The 12,968-nt window shown below is 41.9% G+C and overlaps 1 protein-coding gene across 1 annotated transcript; it reads left to right on the forward strand.

Annotated features, from left to right (window-relative positions):
* The first annotated feature begins 1,102 nt into the window (after positions 1-1,102).
* LOC145788407 (uncharacterized) lies at positions 1,103-2,605 on the forward strand. Its single transcript, XM_082600178.1, has 2 exons — positions 1,103-1,723; positions 1,886-2,605. The coding sequence occupies exons 1-2, from the start codon at positions 1,103-1,105 to the stop codon at positions 2,603-2,605; spliced, it is 1,341 nt and encodes a 446-aa protein (XP_082456304.1).
* The last annotated feature ends 10,363 nt before the right edge of the window (positions 2,606-12,968 follow it).

Genomic DNA, 12,968 nt, shown 5'->3' on the forward strand with positions numbered 1-12,968 from the left:
AACACAAGATCAAAATTAAAAACACAAGATCTTGTGCTAAAACACAAGCCATGGCACCACTGATTCCACTAGAACAATTCCAAATCTTCATCTTTTACAGTGTTTTCACTCGAATCTTGGGCATTGGCATAAACATTGTCAGCTAAACACTGTCTAAAAAATCGTAATAACATTTTTCAGTCTCAATTTCCGAAAGACATTTGTTTAAATAGCTAGTTTGATAGTATGTGCCAACTGCTTCCAAAAACAGCCAAATATTGAAAACAAAGGGCCAAACAATTTTTTTTGGGGCCAACTATCTCTAAAAAGGGCCAATCTGGCAAGCCTGCGCTAAACTGATCTTTTATTATGCACTGGACAAAACTCAAAGAACAACGAAACGTAGCAACGAACTCAAATGCAATTATGACGTAACAAGCATACCTCGAGGTAAGACAACAGGGGTTGCCATTTAAGGAATCCAAATTTAGCTGGTGACACATAGAAAGGGATGCGGACAAATACGACGTAACACTAACTACACACAAGAGTTCAGACAATGAACTAGAGTTAGTTTACCAAATAATTAGGCTACCTTGTTTAAAAATGATGTTGACACCAATATCAACGTGATTCTATTTAATGAATAAAGCACTAACAAATAACACTAAAAATGCAGACAGTCACTATACAAATAATAAAAGGAAATGTACTTTGTGGGATAGCCGACAATAGCACATGTGAGTGCCAAAATAAATGATCCCAAGTTATGATAAAGCAGGCCCAACCCACCCAAATACTACAAATAGCTGAGCTAACAAAAAAAACAACCCAGGCTAGCTCAGAAGAAAAAAAGAGGGGAAAAATGGCAACTCCAATCCAGAGTTTCATATGCCACAGATTACTTGCAATTGCAAGTCAATGTTCAGAGCTTAATTCAATGGTCCAAATGCTTTAAGTCTGTTTAATCTGGTTTATCTGTTTTATGGGGATCATGTTGAGAGCCTTCACGTGGCGATCCCCGTTAATCCTTTACCGGAGACTATTCTCAACACCACACTCCAGTTACTGCCGGAGAGAGCAAACATTTAGGGTGGTAAAAGGATAGACCCTCGGCCCTACAATGAAAATAATTAGCTTCAATACGGAAGGTTTGTCAGCCACAAAAGCAGTTTTTATTGCTAACTTACAACCAGACATCCTGTGCTTGCAAGAAACACACAGAGAAAAAATCCCTCCGAGCATCCCAGGAATGTACTTAGCCATTCAATCTCCCAGCCGAACCCATGGTAGTGCCATATTCTGCAGAGAGAAATCAGCGATACTCGGATCGGCCAACCTAACAACGGGTGCTTTAGAAATTTTGCACATAAAAACTAACTCACTGGAAATCTTCTCGATATATAAACCCCCAACAGAATCTTTTTCCTGGCCAAATAACATCTGGATCGACAACAGCAAACCGTGCCTCATAATAGGGGACTTTAACAGCCACAACATTGCCTGGGGATACAGCAGCAGCAATAAAGATGGAGAACTGGTCGAACTGTGGGCCTCCAACAATAATCTCTCCTTGTTCTACTCGCCAAAAGACAAATCAACCTTCCACAGTGCCCATTGGAAGAAAGGCTATAATCCCGACCTTGCTTTTGTTAGCTCAAAATACATCAACTCTTTTAAAAGAACAATTCTCGAACCCGTACCCAAGTCCCAACACCTCCCCGTATGCATCAACATAAACCCAGTAATTCAGTCCCGAATCTCCAAACCACTGCCACGGTTCAATTTCCGCAAAGCTGACTGGGACAACTTTACACAATTATTAGACGCAGAAATCGACAATATACCACCCACATCCCAATCATAGGCTGTTTTTTAAAAACTGGTTTGGAAGGTCTCAAAACAGACAATACCAAGAGGAAGCCGCAAAGAATACATACCTGGTCTCACAACTGAAAGCAAAGAAGTGTATGAAGAATACCTGAACCAATACAACCAGGATCCTTTCAGCCAAGAAGCTCTGCGTCTTGGCGAAACAGTCCTCAACAAACTCGATGAAGAAAGAAAAGCGCGCTGGAGAGAAATGATAGAGTCAACTGACCTTCGCCATAATAGCAAGAAAGCATGGGCTACCATAAAAAAATTAAATTCTGATAACCAACTGCAAAATAACCTCGCAGCAGTCACACCAAACCAAGTCGCCCACCAACTGCTCCTTAATGAAAAGACCAAAACCAAGCACCAATACCACAAACCCACCAGGCACAAAAACGATAGTTTACTAGAAGGGGAAACCAACGATCAACGTTTCACACCAGCAGACCTCCAGGTAGCCTTCAAACACTTGAAAAGTGGTAAAGCAACTGGCCTAGATGGAATCACTACTGAACAGATCCTCCATTTTGGTACGAAAGTTAAATCCTGGCTCTTAAAATTCTTCAACAATTGTCTGGCCAGTGCAACAATCCCAAAAATCTGGAGAAAAGCAAAAGTAGTAGCTCTTTTGAAATCCCAAAAAGATCTCTCTTCCCTAAAAAATTATAGACCAATATCACTTTTATGCATCCTCATGAAAGTATACGAACGCCTCATACTCAAGTCCAACACCAATCTCCGACCTCTATAACTTAGCAACCATAGCTCTACCTCATATCCGAAGAGAAGTCGTTACAAAAAAGGAAAGAGTAAAACAAATATCCGACCAACGCCACCCTCTCTATGAACACAAACGTATTCCAACAAGACTCAAGTCACGCAAGAGCTTCATCAAAGTCGGCCCATTGGAACACACAAGCGCGGCAGCTGCAAGATTAGAAATGTGGACCTCTGAGCCCGATAGGACACAACATCTTGCTATCCCAAGTCCTTCCGAAAGTCTTCAACAAACTCCCACCCTTGAGAGAAGAGAGTGGTGCTGCCTAAATAGAGCCCGCTGCGGAGTCGGGAGAAATAAAAGCAACCTTTTCCTATGGAAGATGACTCCTGACCCTACGTGTGACTGCGGCCTAGACAATCAGACGATGAAGCACATCCTCACCAACTGCCCCCTTAGCCCTTCATGTGATGACAACGACCTCAAAAACATCACCAACAATGCTCTTACCTGGCTCCCACACTGGCGTGACAAGCTATGAATGAATCTGTTTTATCTGATATATTTGATATTTTAAACATTAAGGTCAAGTGATGCAAAATAAATGAACATAGTTAGCACAAACCTTTTAAGAGAGAAGCCACGCTGGGAGTCGAGCAGGCCATGCAGTGAACTTTAGCACGCCCTCACGCTAGGGTAGCTTACACAAAAAGAGATTCAACAGAATCTGCACGCCAGAGATTGTTATGCTTTAGTAGCGGCAGCAGAAAGCAATACGAAGTGTCAAAAAAGGGGCAAATCTTCAAGTGGATTCTACACTGGGACTCTGAGTGTGAAGCTCTCTATCGCTCATACCTAGGCGCCACAAGTGGTGCTGCTTCTAACACCGCCGCCACCAGAGTACTTGAGTGGCTAGACACAAAAAAAATTGAGCGATGGAACGAAGCTGTCCAAACCATCGACTTCTCACACTCAAGCCGCAAAGCATGGAGCATCATCAACAACCTCAGTTGGCGCTAAGCAAACTCCCCTCGTCGGTGCCCCGTTTTTGCTAATGCCATCACTTTCCAGCTAGTGCAGAACGAGGTCTACAAGACAAAGGACCAAGGCATCCCGCCTTGTTGCCAAGGAAGAATCTGCCCTGTGGCGAGTGGGAACATCTCAAGAAGAAACAAACTCTGAAGACTTCATTCCAGAAGAATTCACCACCGCCCTCTGTCTAGGGCAGGAGTTCTTAAACTGGGGTCCATGGACCCCCAAGGGGTACGCGGACTAGTTTTAGGGGGTCCATGATGACCCAATGGAAATCTTAATGTATAATTTCAAAAATGGAATACATTTTTTAACAGAAAAGAGATTAAGTTCAAACAACGCTGATGATTTCTAGTTTGGCGTTTCCTGATAATTGTTATCGCATTGTAGCCTACTGTTTTTTTGTTACGTACGTTTATTACGTTATTCATTAAAATTGTCTTTCAATTCGAAAAGTATTGGCGAATTTTGGAGTTCATTGATGCAAGCATATCCTCTTTTGGTAAAGAGAGCCATCCCAGTGAACATTTTGCCTTGGCCCAACGTTGGCTGACGGTTGTTCGGGTTGGCTGAGGGTAGTGTAGTTTTGCCAACTTTTGAAATATTTTAATTGAAGATACCTTCGAAGAATTGTTTAAGTTTGCTTCATGGTATTCCTTTTACAATTGTAATGGGACAATGAAAATGCAATAAAAGTTAGAATGAGGAAGTCGTTCTTGCCAATGTTGGTGTGCAGTTGTACAGAACATTGGGTCAACGTCATTATTTGTGGGAGAACTACGGTAACCCCTCCAATTTTTTACGTTGGCCCAAAGATTTTAAAATAAGTTGGCCCAACTGCGACAAACGGTGCAAGATACGTTGGGTCAACGGAGGAGCACTATTTTACCAACTGTCACACTACGTTGGGCCGAGGTACAATGTTTGCTGGGATGGCTGCTATAATCCTTTTTGCAACCACATATTTATGTGTCAGGATTTTCATCCTTAGTAACTATCAAAACAAAGAGTCGAAACCGGTTGGATGCAAAGGATGACATGCGTGTTGCTGTTGTCCTATCAAAGGCAAAGCCACAATTTCATGTTCTTGTTGAAGACAAACAGCAGCTTCCTTCACATTAATGAAATTAAATCGAAGATATTGAAAAACAATCTGCATTAGCTATTTTTTAAATTTAATAAAACATAAATTTTGTTCCCAATTCAATTTTATTTTATTGCCACAAAGGGGGTCCAAGCCAACTAAATTTTTGTTTTAAGGGGTCCGCCTTAAAAAAAGTTTAAGAACCCCTGGTCTATGGAAACCACACAAATCTCCAGGGCCGGATAAGATCTGCCCTGAGCTTGTGCTCCATGCTGGCCATGCCCTAAAGTCCTGGTTACGTAAATTTCTCTCTTCCTGCCTGCGGCTGCATCACCTCACAATCCCAAAAATCTGGAGAAGAGCTTTAGTAGTTGCGATCCCTAAGCCTCACAAGCCACCAGAGTACCCAAGGAGTTATTGTCCGATATCCCTCCTCTGCGTTCCATTCAAGATCCTCAAAAGACTGATCTATGCCCGTGTCAACCCAATCATTGACCCGCTCCTTCCAAAAGAGCAAGCTGCGTTTCGGCGCGGAAAATGCACCGCAGATCGGGTCACACTCTTAACCCAAGACATCGAGAATTGCTTTGAGGCAAAAAAGAAGGCCGGCGCTGTCTTTCTAGATCTCACAGCTGCCTATGACACCGTATGGCATCGCGGCCTTACTTGCAAGCTGCTTCGCCTGCTTCCTGACCGACATATGGTTCATATGATTATGGAACTTGTCAGGAATCGAAGCTTTACCCTCACCACCGGTAGCTCACAGCGAAGCAGCTGAGACACCTGAAAAACGGCGTCCCACAGGGATCGGTCCTGGCTCCACTTCTTTTCAACATCTACACCCACGACCTGCCTACAGTCTCCGCAAAATGCGCTTATGCGGACGACCTGGCAATTCTCCACTCCACAAAGTCGTGGGAAAACCTAGAAGACACCTTAAGCCAGAATATAAAAACTCTCTCAGCTTATCTCCAGAACTGGCGACTGAAACTTAGCGAAACTAAAGGTGTGGCAGCAGTTTTCCACCTCCACAATCGGGAAGCTGATTGTGAGCTACACGTCCAGAACAAAGGAAAATCTCTGTCCTTCTGCCCCGAACCAAGGTATCTTGGGGTGACACTGGACAGATCGCTCACATACTGCCACCATTTGGTGTCACTGCGCAAGAAACTGACATCCAGCGCTGCACTACTGAAGCGCCTGGCAGGCTCTAGCTGGGGGGCGAGGGCTGACACTTTGCGTATAGCAGCCTTAGCCCTTGTCTACTCTTTAGCAGAGTACTGTGCACCAGTATGGTGCCGCAGTGCTCACTGCCATAACATCGACACTGCCATAAACAGCGCCCTGCGCACAGTTACCGGAAGCCTGCGTACCTTACCATTGGACAATCTACCCATTCTCGTTGGCATCCAACCCACTGAGCTTCGTTGCGAAGAAGCCACTCTGTCCCTCGGTCGACAGGTACTGGAACCTAACCACCTTCTCCACCACAAGATCTCTGCTCTCCCAAACGAGCACCCCGTCGACTGAAATCAAGACACCCAGTGGTGGATTTCCAGAAGATTAGCTTCCGGAATGTTAGTTTTTTAATTTCAAAATGCGCTAGGTGCGTAGAAGAGATTTAGAAATATGCCCTTATAAGACTTTGAAACAACACACTTGATGTACCGTACGTAAAACGTTGCTAAAGTAAGTAGCCTATCATGGTTTATGGATAATATAGGTTTGTTCAATGCAAATATTCGTATTTTAGTGAAACAATAGCACAAAAGAATACAAGTTATAGCCTACAATTTTTCAAGACATTTATCGTATTCAAAACCATAAGTCCTCTGGAAAATTCGGGCCTCAATTGCCGGGTTACATACTTCGCTGGTGAAAACTTTCTCAGTGGAGTGATCATTCGTATGAAGAGTGAACTTGAAACAGTGACAGTGTATAGAGAAGCACGGTCAGATGTCAGTATGAGGTTCATTTGTGAAAATCCGCGTTCACACTCGCTCGATGAAATTGGAAGGGATCTTAGTGACGTTATCAAATTGTGAAGACTCTGGGATCTTCTTTTCGTAGTTATATATTCACGAAGTCCTCTCACAGCTTCGCGTTCATTTAAGCGCAATCTCTTTGCCACTTCAATGATTTCGTTTTCTCCGTGTGTCATCACTGTGTCCTCTAGCCAAGTAGTTGAATCAAGTAAGTTATTTTGCAGCTGTTAATAAATAACAAGTCTGTTGAATTCAACAAGCGATCTTGGATGGAATTTCCTAAGTGATGATAGATGCGGGGATTGATTTTGCGGGCTATTTCTGCAATTGTTTACATGCAATTCCACACCTTTAAACTCTAAGTTTTCTTCAGCATCCTTGGCAATGCGATAATGTCGTCCGGGTTCGTTCCTACGTGTTTCAAATAATTTTGCAAGATTGTTAATTTTGTTATCTGCATCCCAAATAGTACTTGCTCTGTTTTGCAGTTCGAGGCTTAGGCTACTTCGGATATTTCTTGCGAGGATTCGTACATCAAAGCCAAGTCCAACAAGAAATCCGTGGATGTTATTTTCGACAAAAGTCCTTGATATTTCGCAAGTTCCCGAGAATCTTTGGTGTCTTTTGTGTCTCATGATATCCTAATCAAGAAATTACAAAGATATGGAATACGTGGACTACCTTTGAAACTATTAGAAAGTTATCTCACACACAGAAAGCAATACACAATAATTAATGGTATGGCATCAGGTCTGCGCAGTGTAACATGTGGTGTTCCACAGGGTTCCACTCTTGGACCGTTGTTATTCATTATTTACGTAAACGATCTTCCTTCCATTTCTTCTTTCCAAGTGAGCCTTTTTGCTGATGACACCAATTTAACTATGTCCAACAAAAATCTTTCTTCTCTAGAACAAAACGTCAATACAGAATTAATCAAAATTGACAACTGGATGAAAATGAACAAGCTCTCCATTAACTACAACAAAACTGAGTATATGATACTAACTAAACAAAAGCTCGATGTAAGGATGCACGTTACGATAAACGGAATTAAATTGCAAAAAAAAAGTGTATTAAATATCTTGGTGTATTAATTGATGACTCTCTCAACTGGAAATGTCACATTCAAAATGTTTGTAAAAAACTTGCTAGAGGCTCCTGGGCCATTCTTCAACTTAGAAATTATGTGGATACTAACACACTGAAGACTGTGTATTACAGTCTTATATATTCTCATCTTCAATACTGCATATCCAGCTGGGGTGGAGCTTGTGACAATGCGCTGGATCATTTATTTAAGCTGCATAAAAGAGTTGTTAGAACCATGACATTCAGCAACTATACAGCTCACACATCGCAACTCTTCCAAAAACTACAGCTGTTAAATATACAAGAAATTTATAAACTAGAGATAGCAAAATACATGCACAAAGTCCATTTAAATTTATTACCAGAAACGGAATGTAATATCTTCCACAGACTATCTGAATGCCACTCACACAATACGCGCCAATCATCCAGCAGTAACTATTTTGTTTCAAGGGTGCGTACTGAATTAGGTAAAAGGCAGATGTTAATAAGGGGTCCTAAAGTGTGGCATGAGGTCCCAGGTGATCTCAAAGGTCTTTCTCCAACTTCTTTTAAAAGAAACTTTAAACACTACCTTCTTGATTTAAACGCCACTGTTGAATAATAACTGTTTAGTCTATATATATAATTACATTATTCTCTCTTTGGTACTATATATACGTTGCTTTTTATCTTTTTTACTGATTAAAATTGTCGATTGATACCCGGTATCTCTTAAACTCCACTCACAATTAATTCATTCAGTAGCACGGTAAACCTGCTTAGTTTGTTTGCTTTTTTTTTTTTCTCTCTTTTGCATAATGAAAACATGTGTATCTGTATCACCAAATGCTTGATTTTTTATCTTTTTTTGATTTTTTTATTTTGTATGTGTGTTTGTGTATTTACTGTATATATGTTATTTAGGCCTACATCACATAGCTTGAGGTGGCTGCTGACTAGATGACCGCTTGGTCTTTTCGCAGTCTCCTCGTCATGTGACACACAACCGATTATTGTATACTTTGTATTCTTTTCATGTTTGTGTTTGTGACAAATAAATGAACTGAACTGAACTATTGAACTATCGCTACTTGCTTCCTTTTTGAAATGTTCGACAAGTGCTGGAAAATCATTCTAGACGTCATTAACTGTGCGGAAACTCGAGGCCACCCAATGTGTGTTCAGTAGGCTTACCCTTACGATTTTCAACAACTGCACTTTAACAGCCGCTGCACATTCACCCAATTTCCTGCTATTGTTAGGAGAAGCGTGGTAAAGGCTATAGCGCTTGTCCATAAAAGATCGAAATCGATTCACATTACTGACTGATTTTACAACATCACGAACCCATAGTTCCAATCTATGGTTTGCACAATACCACACCACAATGTTTGGAAATTCATCACGAAGCAATTTTGCTACACCATTTTTGCGACGTAACATCACAGCCGCGCTATCACATACAACACCAATCAAACAAGAAGATAAAAATGTTGTATAGACATGCCATATTATTTTAGGCAGCTCTTCAGGCAATCAAAGATACCATTCGCCGTAAGACTAGCGAGCTCAACAAGATCTACAAATACATTCATAGGTCGGTTTCTGTCAAGACTGGTACGAAGATATATTATCAGAGTGGATGCGCGATTTAACGTGGTCTACTCATCAAGAATTATAGATATACTTTTACTCAAAGCATAATAAGGGCATAAAATATCTGAGCTTCCGGAACGCCGTTCCGGACAAGTCAACTTTTTTATCCAGCTTCCGGAGCGGCGCTCCGGACCGTTCCGGCTGAAATCCAGCCTTGAAGACACCCATTCGTGCCAGCCGCTCAACTTCTGATCAACGAAGCTGGTGTACAAAACATCTCTGCAGCTACTTGGGCGAACCATAAATGGAGTTATGAATAGAAGTCAAGTGCCACCAGACTCTATTCGTTCATCCCCAACGCCGACACACGCCCCATCAGCCTTGTCATGAAACTAAAGATGATTTTATTCATAAGGTTTTAACCAACTTAAAATGCGGCCACCCCAACTCAAAGCATACTAAAAATGAAGGCAGGTAGCTCACAACAACATGCCACAAAATAGAGAACAGCCAGAAGGACAAAACACGCCAACGAAGTAATCATTAGAACAAGGAGCAGTACAGAAACAAAGTACGTAGAAATAACGCAAAACAATATATTATAACATTTACCCACTCTAAAAGGTAATGGGATCCCCATATCTAACGGGAGGAACCCCTTTGGTGGACCTAGACGATCTCCTTGGATTTTTATTGGAAAGGCTTGATCGGGTTAGGTCACCAGTCGTTGTTGATTGCGGATTGATTGCTGGATCGCAGTCGATCACTTGGTCGCGAACAACTTCTTCGACTTGATCGAAATTATTTCCCGGTGAAGCGCCACTGCAAGGCAACCTATCACTCGGTGTGAATGACTTTTCCTCTGTGTCCGATGATTGAGGAGAATCCACAATATATTCCGATGATTGAGGAGAATCCACAATATCCCCGTAAGAGATATTATTAGCAGGATATGGGGCTAAGTCTCTTAGAGACACGTTAGACTCTCGGCCGTCGCTGTATTTGATCCGAGCGTGTAATGGGTTGGCTTCGGTTAAGAACACTTTCGTGACTTGATCGTCGTGTTTGCTAGACCTGTTAAACTTTCTCAGTAAGATTGGGCCAGGAGTGCTTAACCAATCAGAAAGGGACTTCCCGTGTGACGACCGTCTAGAGAAGTTGAAGAATCGCTCATGCGGGGTAGAGTTTGTTGATGTACACAGTAGCGATCTCAATGCGTGTAAGGCGTTCGGAAGGACATTTTCCCATTTGCTTACAGGCAGGCCGAATGACTTGAGGTTACATTGTATCGCCTTCCATATTACTCCGTTGTAACGTTCAACTTGCGAATTGCCTTGCGGGTGATAGGGTGTTGAGTGGCTCACAGCTACACCCCTTTCCAACAAGAATTGTTTAACATCCCTAGACATGAAACTTTGGGCTCGATCAGTATGAATAAAACTACAGGTACCGAACATTGCAAACAGTTGAGAAAGGCACTTGATTACTGTGCCAGACGACGTATCAACACAGGGAAAAAAAAACGGAAATCGTGAATACTCATCAATGACACACAATATATTACGAGAACATGATGGTAAGGGGCCCTTAAAATCTAAGTTTAGCCTCTCCATGGGGTGAGTCGCTTTGATTAAATTACTCTGGACGGGTTTAAAGAAACGTAGCTTAACTTCAGCGCATACATTGCATGATTCACATATTCTTTTAACATCAGTTGTCGAGTAAGGCAAAATTTTCGAACGCACATAATGCAACAAACGAGTTAGACCCGGGCAACACAATTCTTTATGAATATCCATCAAACATTTAATGTTTCGAGCAGGTACCGTTGCGCAAAATGCTCTCGATAAAGCGTCGGGTGCTGTATTGTCTTTGCCGGGACGGTAACGAATGGTATAAGAAAAGGATGCCAGTTCGAGGCGCCAACATAGCACTTTATTGTTTTTGACTTTTGTCCGCTTCTTGCTGTCAAACATGAAAGCTACTGATTTTTGGTCTGTAATTAATGTAAAATGCCTTCGAATCAGAAAATGGGACCATTTTCTTACGGCTTCAATAATACTCGTAGCCTGCTTTTCCATGGCAGGGTAGTGTAGCTCGCTCCCTTGTAATGACCGAGACATAAATGCTACCGGTCGCCCACTTTGATTTAGAGTAGCCGATATTGCTACATCTGATGCGTCACATTCTACGGTAAACGGTGAGTTCTCATCAATCGCTTGAAGAGATGCATTAGCAATAGCTTCTTTGAGGAATTGAAGGTCGTTTATTTGTAACGTGCTTAAAGCAAAGGCATCAACTCCCTTTAGCCTTTGTATTTTGTCAGAGAAGCCCGGAACCCACTTAGCGTAATAGGCAAACAACCCAATTGTTCTCTGTAGCGATTTTTTAGAAGTGGGTGGTGGTAAATCCCAAAGAGCTTTTAAACGCTCAGGATCGGGCTTAATTTGTCTATTTCCTACGCAGTAACCCAGGATGTTAATGTTCTCCACACCATAGACGGTTTTGTTATTATTGAGCGTCATATTACGTCGTTTCATGGATTGTAGAAATTTTGCAGCGGTCTTCTCTAGTTCTTCAGAATTACGACCGCCAATGAGGACGTTGTCAAAGTACACGTACGTGTTTTCGAGTTTGTCCGAAGCAACAACGTTGTCCATTATGCGTTGGAATACTGGGCCACCATTTTTAACACCAAATGGCATGCGATTAAATTCAAATAATCTTCCACCAGCTTGAAAGGCAGTATAAGGTTTATCTTGGTCAAGCAAAGGAATCTGGTGGTATGCTGATTTAAGATCATAAGTCGCAAAACTATTGTACTGTGCAAGACTGTTCACGATGTCCTCGATGCGGGGGATGGGGTAAGCGTCGAGTTCAGTAAATAGATTAATTGTTTGCGAGTAATCGATGCAAAGTCTTTTACGTCCAGACTCAGGATTTGTTACTACGACTACTTGAGCACGCCATGGCGAATTACTCGGCTGAACGATTCCTTCAGCAAGCCAATTGTTAACTTCTGAATCGATAAATTTTAAGTCATTGTGACTGTACCTCCGAGATTTAGTCGCTACGGGTTTGCAATTATCTTTCACACTTGAAAATAATGATGGACACTCTACTTGGGCGGCGGCTACGGCACATGTCCCAGACATATTATGTGAAATGATGAGGTCATTTTCAGGACCAACCAATTCGAAAACTAAACGCTTATGCTTGCTTTGAAAATCTAAACCAAGAATTATATCAGAGCATAAGTTCTTTAGAATATAAAGTTCAACGTTGTTATACGTGCGATCAAGAATGTTTAGGTTTACTACACATTTACCGAGAACTCGACTTTTGGCTGACAGTTGAGCCATCGTCACTTCGAGCCTTGCCGGAAAAACTTTGAGGTTTAAGTCTTTAACTGATCGTTCGTTGATAAAACTCTTAGAACTTCCGGTGTCAATTAGAGCGGACAGTTCATGACCAGCAATGTTTATAAAAATTGTTGACTGTTTCAAGTCATTGTTCACAGTTTTTGCTGAACAGACATTACCTTGAGAGGGCGTGCCGGTACTGGTCGCTGGACATTGAATATCAATCGATGCTGCCGCCGTGTTATTTGCTTGATGGCCAGAGC

The sequence above is a fragment of the Aplidium turbinatum genome, chromosome 1 (genome assembly GCF_918807975.1).
Source record: "Aplidium turbinatum chromosome 1, kaAplTurb1.1, whole genome shotgun sequence".
Taxonomy (NCBI): domain Eukaryota; kingdom Metazoa; phylum Chordata; class Ascidiacea; order Aplousobranchia; family Polyclinidae; genus Aplidium; species Aplidium turbinatum.

What these genes read in the sequence shown, in the direction of transcription:
- LOC145788407 (XM_082600178.1), top strand. Translation starts at nt 1,103, where the DNA reads ATGAAAATAATTAGCTTCAATACGGAAGGTTTGTCAGCCACAAAAGCA. An exon ending in TATGCATCAACATAAACCCA is followed by an intron (nt 1,724 to 1,885) that starts GTAATTCAGTCC and finishes GTCTCAAAACAG; the next exon opens with ACAATACCAAGAGGAAGCCG.